We start from the raw sequence: 12282 nt of genomic DNA, 5'->3' as shown, positions 1-12282 counted from the left end.
ATATGGTAATTGAAAATAACGATTAAACTGAAACAGGCTTTTTTTCAGCTGATCAAAATTTTAGGACCACATGCCTTTAAAAGGCCAAATCTGTGCAAAGATGTGGATTCATTGTCCTTTTCTGTCAGGTAGTCACACGTTGTGATGGCAAAGGCAAAAAAACTCTCCCTTTTTGAACGTGGTCGGGTTGTTGAACTGCATAAGCAGGGTCTCTCACAGCGCGCCATCGCTGCTGAGGTGGGACGCAGTAAGACAGTCATTTGGAATTTCTTAAATGATCCTGAGGGTTATTGAACAAAAAAGTCAAGTGGAAGACCCAAAAAAATGTCATCAGCACTGAGCCGGAGAATCCAATTGGCTGTCCGTCAAGACACTGGACGATCCTCGACCCAAATTAAGGCCCTTACTGGTGCTGACTGCAGCCCCATAACCATCAGACGGCATCTGAGACTGAAGGGCTTCAAAAACAAAAAACGTCTTCAAAGACCTCGTCTCCTTGAACCCCACAGAACTGCTCGTTTGGACTTTGCAAGAGAGCACCAAACATGGGACATTCAAAGGTGGAAGAAAGTTTTATTCTCTGAGAAAAAATTTAACCTTGATGGTTTCCAACGTTACTGGCATGACAAGCAGATCCCACCTGAGATGTTTTCTACGCGCCACAGTGGAGGGGGTGCTTTTTCCTTCAGTGGAACAATGGAGCTTCAGGAAGTGCAGGGACGTCAAACGGCCGCTGGCTATGTCCAGATGTTGCAGAGAGCATTCCTCATGACTGAGGGCCCTCGTCTGTGTGGTAACGACTGGGTTTTTCAACAGGACAACGCTACAGTACACAATGCCCGCAGGACAAGGGACTTCTTCCAGGAGAATAACATCACTCTTTTGGCCCATCCTGCGTGTTCCCCTGATCTAAATCCAATTGAGAACCTTTGGGGATGGATGGCAAGGGAAGTTTACAAAAATGGACAACAGTTCCAGAGAGTAGATGGCCTTCGTGCGGCCACCTCATGGAAACGCTTGCATCAAGCATGCCGAAACAAATTTTTGAAGTGATAAACAATAACGGCGGAGCTACTCATTACTGAGTTCATGTTTGGAAGTTGGATTTCTGTTTTGGGGGGGTTTAGTTTTTTTTTGGAGGTGTGGTCCTAAACTTTTGATCAGCTGAAAAACAGCCTGTTTCAGTTTATTCGTTGTTTTCATTAAATTGAATGCTCAAAAAATGTTTTGTCTCACTCCCATTTCTTCTTGTTGCATGTTGAAGCTCTACTTGGAAACTTGTTAAGATCCAGACATGCTAAATATGATTTTTTGCCATTTTTCAAGTGGTCTTAAACTTTTGATCAGGACTGTATTACTGGTGTATTCACAGGCACAATATATGAGTATAAAGACACTAGTAAGATGTGTTAGCTTATTGGCACGGGAAAAACACACATCTTTGTGTGATAATGTTGCAGCTTAGTTGTTAAGTTGGTTTTGCATGTAGAGATCCAAGGTTTGAGTCTTGGGAGAGGCGTCAACATTTTCTATCAATATCGTATTGAGAATAATGTTTTGGTTTTTCTTTTTTTTCTTTTTCTTTTTTCTTTTTTTTATGAAGCTACAACGTTTTACTGGTTTCTTTATAATCATATATTGTGCCTGTAAATAAACTAGTAATATATTTTAGCAAAAAAAAATATATATATATATATAGTAAGGGCTTTTTTTTTAATTATTATTATATGATGATGTAATATTTATTATAGTATAGCCTTGTATTATGGTTTTAAATAAGAGAGAGAAAAAAATAACAGAAAGAAAACATATCTCCTGTGACTACCACTAAGCTATAGCATAGCATTACCACATATATAAGTGAATTTTTTTCTATGCTTAGAAGCTGTCACACATTAATAGTGTCTTTCTAATCATACATTGTGCCGGTAAATAAAGCAGTAATATGTAGATTAGCTTTCTGAGCAGATCTCAGTGTGGTGAAGCTATAGTACATAGTGATATGATATTTACGCACTAGAACATAGCTCTTAGACAGGTCTCTGCCCTCAGCATGCTGTTGTAGCAGATATAGTTCCCTATTCATTCTATTTCAGGACCCAGACAAGAGAACGGATCAGATTGGCCATTCCCCTGGCCTACTAAGCGCCAAGCCAAATTCCTCCATCAGGGCTAAGGACCCATTCCACTACAGCTCTGTCCCTCTATTGGGTTGAGAGGGCTATTTCCTCTATCAAACAAATTTCTAGTGCTGCAATTTGGTTCTCACTTTCTCTGGGAATAAAGGTATTGCAAGTATGGTCCCTCCATAAGGAAGTTTCTCCTCTGTTACTCTCTCTTTGGTTCTGTTGTGGGTGAAGGGAAAAATGATAATTACACTTACCAGTAAATTTATTTTCCAGAATCCACAACAGCCATATTCTCTCGCTTATATTAGTTTTTTGGGTGATTTTTTTTATTTTTATATATTTTGTGTAGCAGCAAAAAATATGGATATGTTTATACTACAGAGTATCTCTCATAGTCTGTAGCCATTGTAGCATATGGCAAGGCTCTGTCTTATATTCTCCGAATATATTCTATATTTGCGGTGCTGTCATGATTGCTTGAAAATCTAATTAACTCTTTTGTTCCATGACAATACAACTTTGCTTCAATTTCAGGCCTGGTTGTATAGAACAAAGCGAATCTGATTCCGTGCATACTGTAATAATACATTCAATTTACACTAATATACATTGTGTTATCTGTTTTTAGGATGTGAATGAGCAAAACTGTATGGACTACACTAAATTGTATGAACCAGGCCAGCTGAACCTTCTGTTCAACAAGCGGCGCTTTTTTATTTGTGTGTTACATGGCATTTATACGTCTTTTGCCCTATTCTTCATACCTTTTGGAGCATTTTTTAACACAGCCGGGGAAGATGGAAAACATATATCAGACTATCAGTCCTTTGCTGTCACTGTTGCTACAAGTCTAGTAATAGTTGTCAGTGTCCAGGTAAGCTCTCTTCTTTGTATTGTTTATAGATAGATTTTTACAGTATTCAGCAAATTGTGTGTTGTTGTCTTTATTTTTATCAAAGCGTGAGCTTTCTTTTTCTTAAGCCTAGAAAGAAACCCACTAAAATATCTTTAGGCCAAGTTCACATGTGCGATGGAGGCTGCCTTCAAGGTCTCTGTTGCCGATTCCGCGAAAAAGACCTGACTACAAAGTCTTGCATACAGAACTTTTTTGTCCAGTAAAAAACGGGATTCCCAATGGACACTGAACGGACTCCATTGTAGTCAATGGTGTCTGTTCAGCTCCATTTGGGTCAGTTATGTGCTCTATTTGGCACTTCTGTTATCTGCTTCTCTAACAGATCCGAACAATGGAAAAATATAGAGGTGATGTGAACTCTGCTTTATTTTATTTATGTGATAAAATGTGTAGTTTTAGCAAGTGGCAGCCTTTTTCTAATAATAATGTGAACACCCAGACAGATGTATGCAAGATTTAGAGACGCTAGAATCATGCAATTTTCTGTTTTTGTTTTTTAATTAAATAATAGTTACAGTAAATTACTGGCACTTAAAAAAAAAACATCATCACATATTGGTGCAAACAACAATAAGTGTGAACTCAGCCTGGGGCTATTTTCACACGTTCCATCTGCTGCTGTTTTTCTCTCAACTGCCAACGGGTATAATGTAATTTCTCTTTCTGGCTAAACATTTGGTGAAACGGTTTACAATTTCCTAGCATAATGCAAGTATTGGAGCCGCTCTTGTTAGGTGCAGGAGTGACCCATATTTGCAGCTGCAACTCCCTCCCTTCCCGCCGCTGCCTGTAAGCAGAATACAGACTGATTTCCTGAATTTGTTCATCCAGACTAAAGATTTCTATCATGTATGTGAACAGTTATAATAGTGACTATTTAGCATAATGTCCCTTCAGGCATCTTTCGCATATAGCATCTAATATGTGGTGTGGTTGTGTTACAGATTGGTCTGGACACCAGTTATTGGACAGCTATTAACCATTTCTTCATCTGGGGCAGCCTGGCTGTGTACTTCTCCATCTTATTTGCCATGCATGGGGATGGGATTTTTGATATTTTCCCCAGTCATTTCCCTTTTGTAGGTAAGTTAAATGAGTGGATTTTAGCTGTTAGTAAAATACCAGTTTGATGTACTACCTATGGTGTTTCTTGTGGTTTTTCTTTATTAAATATAATCATTTTTAAAGGTTTGAGCAACTAAAAGTTTTGTGCCTTGAGTGAATAAATCCACTAGCATTCACTTAATGAAGCTGGATTGCGATCTATTTTGGTTTTGTACCACAGCTGCGAGGTTTGTAGACCTGATCCCATTGATAGCTTTTGCCTTGGTTGCGCTGCTACACCTCAGGGATTTGTTGCTTTCATTATGATGTACTGTATTTTCTGGACTATAAGACATACTTTTTTAGCAAGAAAAAAATCTTGCTAAAAAGTGTCTACATCTTATAGTCCACAGTCAGGGTGGTCCAGCAGTGCCAGACCCCATGACTGCTTTCGTTGATGATCTAGCATGAGCACTCATACAGCGCTTTGCCCGATCAGTGAGAGAGGTGTAGCTGAAGGTTCCCCCCCCCAAGCTGTGAGAGGAAAGCGAAGATGAAAGCTCGGTACTTACAAGGACCTTCCATGATGTCACCAGTGGGCAGGGCCAGACAGGAAGTGCAGGAAAAAAGATTAAAGCAGTACCATATGTCTATTACTAAAGATGTACGCTAAGAGTTAACATATGTGTGTGTGTGTTACAGTGCTGTGTATGCGTGTGAGTGCATGAAACAGGGCTGTGTGTATGTACCATAGCTGTCTTCATGTACATGTAGCACAGTTTGTTCTGTGCGTATTGCAGAGCTGTGTTTGTTGTGTGCAGGGTTGTGTAGCAGGGTTGTGTTATGTCAGATGTGTATTCAGCAAGCTGTGTGTGCAAGTTACTGACATTGGCCCCTCAACTTCATTAAACCGCCAGGGAAGCTTTAATAAATAGAAACCAGTTTTGTTGGGTTTTTTTCCGATTTTTTTTTTTTTTGTTGTCTGAAACTGGGTGCATCTTTTAGTGCGGAAAATGCGGTTGTTAGTTTCATCTAAAAATATCTTAATACTATATCTGTGATTTCTAAATAACACATTACCCAGTGGTGTCAGTATTCCTTACACAATACACGCTTTTATTTAGCCTGACTGGAGCCTGTAGTATCTCTACCTAGAGCTTAATTTACTTATATTATAATAAATTCTTTATGTAGCACCATCATATTCAGCAGTGCTGTGCACAGATTGCCGCCTTGTCACAGCTGGTGTCTCAGACACACACTCGCAGGTTTTTTGCTTTTCTATGAAATTGGCCCACACAACCATGGGAGCACACACTCCATGGTGATGTTGTCCTTGATTTAAACCTGAGACCCGAGTTGAGCATGCTCCTTGGTGCTCTATTTTGTGTCTGTGGGGCTAGGGGAAGCTGGAGAGAACTCCCCTCACTTCTTCATTGCAGTTGTGCAGTGAGGGAGAACAAGTGGCTCAAGACCTAGCCTCTATTCATCCTGGTGGTCCAGTGGTGGTCCTTCCAGGGGTCAGACATTTATCATCTATGCATAGGATAGGTGATAAATGCCTATTGTGGGAAAGCCCTTAAAAGCACAGCAGAATATGACTGCATAAAATATATACTGTAAGTACATTTTATTACTTCTTTTTGAAAGTTGCGGACACAGAAATGTTAAGCATCATGTAAATTCATCGTTTGTTCTAAATTTTATTTTCAACAGGAAATGCCAGGAATTCCCTAAGTCAAAAAAGTGTTTGGTTAGTAATATTCCTGACCACTGTGATTTGTGTCATACCTGTGCTGACCTTCCGCTTCTTGAAGGTGGATTTACGACCAACACTCAGCGATAAGGTGAGTAATACAATAGCTGTACAATTTATGTTATCATTTCTGTTAATTTTTATGCCATCTTCTGCTGGTGATAGAAAAAAGAAAATTTGTGTAGCAGCACAATGATAGAAAAATAAAGTAAATACAACCTTTTAGTGGTGGTGCCAGTCTGAAGCTCCCCCAGCAGTACGCAAAACTTGTAAGGAGACCGCAGCACTCGCTTGTCTTGTGTAATCCAAACTTGAAAAAGACCATGACGGTCGAAACGTCGCACTAAGTTGGTGAATACAGTTTGTATTACAAAAGACAAGTGAGTGATGTGATCTTCTGCTGGTGAGCAGCTTTTGTTTCCACATTGTTGCCACATTCTGACACCAATTTTACATTTTCTGAAGACAGACAGTCCCCTGTGATACAATGTAATACTTCTGTACTAACGCTGTCTTGGTGATAAAGAACTTGAAAGGGTCTCCTGGGAGACCTCAGAGTGTGAAACAAAACTTTTCAGGGCAATTGGAGTACTTCTGATTCAGAACAGATTTTTTCACACCAAATCTAATGAATTGGATCTAATTTTGGGAAACTGACTAATTTCTTATTTGGGGCCCTTGAGAAGGCCCCTTGATGCCATGCCATCTCCCCAGCATCCCGTGACTGGTTTCAAGGCGGGGGAACGGTGGACAGAGGGAGATCTCTCTAACTGCTCAGATGCTAGATTTGCTATAGACCCTGGCATCTGAGGGATTAAACTTCTGGGATCTTAGTTATTTCCAATTTCAGCTGTTGCACAGGACCCTGGTTGTCCGTTATATCCAGGCTCCCTCAGTGATCCCTCACATTACTTATGTCGGAATGCGGACACTGACTGCATTACTCACTCACAGAAAATGGAAAGGGGTTAGATAGGAAACCTCTGCAAAACAGCAATTTCCTCTTCATTTCTATTAATTGCAGCACTGGTATGTTGTATTAAAGGGTTTCTGTCACCCCGCAAAACTCATTTTTTTTTTTTTGGATAGTTAGATTCCTCATAGTGCGATATAGGAGAATATAATGCTCTTACTTACTTTCATGCGGCCGATTCTTTATAAAACGAACTTTTATAATATGTAAATGAGGGCTCTACCAGCAAGTAGGGCGTCTACTTGCTGGTAGCTGCTGCAGAAATCCGCCCCCTCGCCGTGTTGATTGACAGGGCCAGCCGTGATCTCCTCCTCCGGCCGGCCCTGTCAGTAATTCAAAAATCGCGCGCCTCGCGTCATTCGGCGCAGGCGCTCTGAGATGAGGAGGGTCGTATCCTCAGCACTCCCTCAGTGCGCCTGCGCCGATGACATCACCGAAAGAGAAGACGTGATTGGCGCAGGCGCACTGAGGGAGTGCTGAGGATACGAGCCTCCTCATCTCAGAGCGCCTGCGCCGAATGACGCGAGGCGCGCGATTTTTGAATTACTGACAGGGCCGGCCGGAGGAGGAGATCCCGGCTGGCCCTGTCAATCAACACGGCGAGGGGGCGGATTTCTGCAGCAGCTACCAGCAAGTAGACGCCCTACTTGCTGGTAGAGCCCTCATTTACATATTATAAAAGTTCGTTTTATAAAGAATCGGCCGCATGAAAGTAAGTAAGAGCATTATATTCTGCTATATCGCACTATGAGGAATCTAACTATCCAAAAAAAAAAAAATGAGTTTTGCGGGGTGACAGAAACCCTTTAAAGTGGTTGTACAGGATTGGGAAAAAGTGGCAGCTTTTTACCAGGAAAGGCCACAGTTGTGTCTGGTATTACAGTTTCGCTCCTTTGAAGTAAATTAGACTCAACTGCAATATCACACAACCTGAGGTGTGCCACTGTTTTTGTCCTAACCTTAGACAGTCTCAAACATGTATCACAGTGGCTTATGCTGACTGATAAATGTAGAGTGTAACCTATGTTTATACCACTTACTTACACCCTATTTTCAAGGGCGGCAGAAAAAGTGTCTAAAACCATTAAAGGGGTTGTGCAAGAATGGGGGGGGGGGGCAACTCCCCCCATTCTGCCAGACCTGCAAAGGGAAGATGACTTACCTGCTTCCTGGTGCTGGCTCCCCTCTCCTCCTACATGCCTGGCTCCTTCTGCTGGACTCCAGTGATGTCAACATGTGCAGCAGCTCCCCTTTCGTCGTGTGACCATTTGCCATGGTGCAAGGGGAGCTGGACACCGCCATGGCCAATGATTGGCTGCAGCGATATCAAAACAGATGTTGACATTGCTGGAGCCTAGGCTTGCAGGAAAAGGAGCAGGGATCCGATGCCAGAAAGCAGGTAAGTCATCTTCCCTTTGCAGGTCTGCATTACCCCTATAAAGTGTAACTGTCATGTTTTTCTTCTTTTAATATGTAGGGACAGTGATAGGGAACATTTATCTAGAACACTTTATTTAGAGAACGTGCGCAGAGCATATATATTTATAGTATGTAGGTATGTTGATTTCTAGAAATATATAGGAGCCGTCAGGGAGGGAAAAAAAATAACCCCGGCCTTCTTCACAGTGAGCGCTGCTGTTTGTTGTGCAAGTTCTCTAAATAAAGTGTTTTAGAAAAATGTTCCCTATAACTGTCCCTACACATTAGAAGAAAAAATAAATAAATGGCAGTTACACTTTAATGTTGTGGAAGGCATATGTGTCAGTATTCTATAAATCTGCCTCAGTGTCAATAAAAATAATTATATAGAATTAGTAAGCATTGCATTTACCATAGCAAGCTGATTTATCTGGTCACATAATCTTCTTAGCATGTCTAATGCATAACTTTTTTTTTTTTTTTAAACCTTTAAAGGTTCGATACTTGCAGCAGGCTAAGAATAAGAGAAAACCATTGGCGAACCCCATGCGCAGGGTGCATAGAACAAGCTCCAGGAGATCTGGATATGCCTTTGCTCATCAGGAAGGCTACGGTGAACTCATTACTTCTGGTAAAAACATGCGGTTAAATGAGCCTCAATCTTCATCAGGCTTAGCAAGAACAATGCTGAGCAGCACAAGCTGGATAGAAAATCTACGAAAGAAGACAGCTGAGAATTTTAATAGCTTCAGTAGTGACAAGATTTCAAAATTATAATTAATATGAAACCATACCTCGGGGTTTTTGCTTTTTTTGTTTTTTTTTTATTAACTTTATGTTGTGGCCATATTTTTGCACTGTGTTACTCAACACCAAAGGGAGATGATGTACATCTTCTAAAAATGGATCATCCCGAAACAGCAAAGTCCTGTCCCATCTGTGCATGGAAAGTCACCTCTTATATTAAAAAACACTGTTCAGGAAAAGGACCATTTGAGAAATTCCTACACCTTTCCGAACTCCTTACTGTGATACAGGACAATAAATCCGCACTGTAGACTTGTCATTTTCTGACCTACAACTGTTTAAACAGGTTTCTCATTGAATGTCGAGGGCATTTGCTTTCTGAACTGTTAAAGCCTTTTTCTTTGGAATGTTTTAGGATTATAATTGTATAGTTATGATATAGTTTTAGAAGGACCATTTTATAGTGTCAAGACCAATATTGCACAGTTTCTCCATCATAGAGCATTCTCCAAGATAGTAACTGCATAGTATATTTTGCTTCCAGAAAAGTTACCGTTATACTTAAGAAGAATATTGACTTGCTGCTACTGTTGATCACAAGAATCTTTCCTTCACTGGGAATTTATCACTACTCAGAACCGTCATTAGCTTTCTTGCAAGTTAAATACTTTAGAGTTGTTTATTTTTCATCAAGTCATTATCCCAGCTAACTGCAGTACTTGTGGCTTTGACTTATAAAGTGGTTTCCTATTAGAATGCCATATATAACTTTGGTATGGCCAGTGTCTAATGTGTGCTACAAAGCAGATTGCATTTCTGAGTTCTGTTCCAAGTGGAACCTATCACATTTCTTCTAATACAAGATGAATGTTTATTTTCCATTTTAGCCTTTTCAGCTTTATGAATGTGAAAACAGGTGCCATGACTATACATCAGGTTATCAGTCACTTGGAATTAACTAATTCTTTATACAACTATTGTGATCTAAATTCTGCTGGAGGTGAAATAGACCACCAGTCAGCCAATCCTTGTGCTGGGTATCTTTAGTCAGATGCTTTGTTTCACACATGTCATTATCTGTGTGCCTTCACCAATTAAACCATTTTCTCAGGGGATATTCATTTATATCATATCAGCTATTCTTTTATTTTATTTTTTGGTTCTTTTTCACCGTGAATTAAAGTCTTTCCAATAATTAAGTTTTATGAGATGTTAATAAAACTAGTCATAAAAGTCAGTTTAATGGAGCTTCATTAGTTGGCACATCCATCAGTTTCGAGAATATGCAGCTCACAGTATTGGCAAAGACATAGCTGTACATGGTTATTTCCCTTATAATAAAATACATAGGAATTAAGGGAGGCTCTCGCTCCACGATTGGGATACAATATTTTGGTAGATCTGATGTCCTAAAAATTAATTATGGGAAAGTATATTTTAAAAAATGGACTATGTCTTAGGATGTTCGCTAATACATTAGAAAGGTAAATGGTTTTGTCCATGACGAGGCTCTGTTAAGGAATGCTGTTTGCTATAAGGCTCTTTATATCTCAGTTCCAACCCAATTTCCAAATTCAATAATTGTTAAAAACGTCCAGCATCTTTTGTGGTAGCACTGGAATGCCATTTTCTATGTGTCCTAACCACTAAAAATAAATGGAACGTATAAATTCAGAAGCTGGCTGTCAGAGGGCACCCAGACACAATAAACAACCTTATGCATTTACGTCAAGAAACTTCTAAACTGAGCGAGGAAAATAGTAACTAGAATTGGAAAAAGCGACCTCACTGTTTTCTGTTCCCTTGTTAACTTTTGTGATTTTTTTTTTTTGTTTGTTTTTATGGGGCATTCTTTGAACTGTGCTGCAGTACATGGTTTTTCCAAAACATATCAGTAATGCACAGCAGTCTATATAGTATGTACTTGTTCACACCTCAAATTCAACAGTGAAGGAGATGCATCAAAACGGGTGCAACGGAAAACCAGGGTAGTGACCTATGGTAACCAATCAATTTCCACTTCTCATTGGAAAATGAATCAGTGATCTGATTGGTTGTTATTGTCAAGTAGTCCATTTTTCCTTTGCCCTAGTTTTTATACCTGTCCCCTAATGCTTTCTCTTTTGTCTGCATTGACAGGATTGATTTTACCTTTAACCCACTGTATGTTTTTCACAATGATGACCAGATACATGTGTACATTGAATGCTAGAAAGTGCTAGTTTACCAACTATACACGTTTCTTGTATGATGGGGCAGCATCTTTGTACTGTATTATATGAATCCCAGCACAGTCTGCTAGGGTTGAAGTGAAGGACAAAATTTTCTCCAAAAACACTGTGCCTTTCACTCACTTTTGTATTGTGAGGCTTTATGATATAGCATCACAAAGCACTACTCCAGAGATGATGGCAGGTGCCAACATACGATGGGTGAAAAGCTTCCAACCTGCCCCTAAGACCAAGCACTACATAAAGATTGAGACAGAGTTTTGGCTTTGCTAATGCCATATTTTACTTTGACTGAGTTGACCAGCTTCCTTATTTTCCAAAAATGTGCACCTTCCACTTAATCGGCTCTAAATATTGCATTCTAATTAACTGATCAGTTAGAGTAGAGGAAACAGTTTGTGCCGTGATCCGACTTATAACCAAGATCTCTAGGTTTTGGAGACCTTGCCAACGTGACATGGCGAACTTTAGGGATGTTCTTAGATGAAGCCATTACGTTAGAATATCTGTCATGTACAGCGTAGTACCACTGCTACGTTATTTTTGCAGGACTAATCGTATAAATGCCTTGTGTAAGGTGTCAGAAAAATCAGACAATGGCTCTCTGGCTGCAGACACAATGTTATGGCAAATTATCTGTTTAGCCTTGAAATTGTAATCTGTTTATTTGCTTCTTCTTATTGTGTTTTCACATTAGGCTACTTTCACATTAGCGTTTTTTGTGGATCCGTCATGAACGGATCTGGTTGTATTATGTCTTCTATAGCCATGACTGATCCGTCATGAACACCATTGAAAGTCAATGGGGGACGGATCCGTTTTCTATTGTGTCAGAGAAAACGGATCTGTCCTCATTGACTTACATTGTGTGTCAGGACGGATCCGTCTCGCTCCGCATCCCAGGACTGACAGCAAAACGCTGCAGGCAGCGTTTTGGTGTCCGCCTCCAGAGCGGAATGGTGACTGAACGGAGGCAAACTGATGCATTCTGAGCGGATCCTTATCCATTCAGAATGCATTGGGGCTAAACTGATTTGTTTTGGACCGCTTCTGAGAGCCCTGAAACG

The 12282-nt window shown here is 40.2% G+C and overlaps 1 protein-coding gene across 2 annotated transcripts in view; it reads left to right on the top strand.

Moving 5' to 3' along the window:
• ATP8B4 (ATPase phospholipid transporting 8B4 (putative)) overlaps positions 1-12017 on the top strand; it is a 515241-nt gene extending 503224 nt beyond the window's left edge. For both annotated transcript variants that reach the window (XM_040414025.1, XM_040414026.1), the window contains 4 exons: positions 2758-3003; positions 3990-4128; positions 5806-5936; positions 8733-12017. In XM_040414025.1, coding sequence (XP_040269959.1) covers positions 2758-3003; positions 3990-4128; positions 5806-5936; positions 8733-9014 — 798 coding nt within the window. In that variant the 3' untranslated portion in view covers positions 9015-12017. The remainder of the gene's footprint in view (positions 1-2757; positions 3004-3989; positions 4129-5805; positions 5937-8732) is intronic.
• The last annotated feature ends 265 nt before the right edge of the window (positions 12018-12282 follow it).

This window comes from Bufo bufo, chromosome 1 (assembly GCF_905171765.1).
Source record: "Bufo bufo chromosome 1, aBufBuf1.1, whole genome shotgun sequence".
NCBI lineage: Eukaryota > Metazoa > Chordata > Amphibia > Anura > Bufonidae > Bufo > Bufo bufo.
The sequence above is the reverse complement of the archived record's forward strand: the minus strand, read 5'-3'. Positions and strand labels throughout refer to the sequence as shown.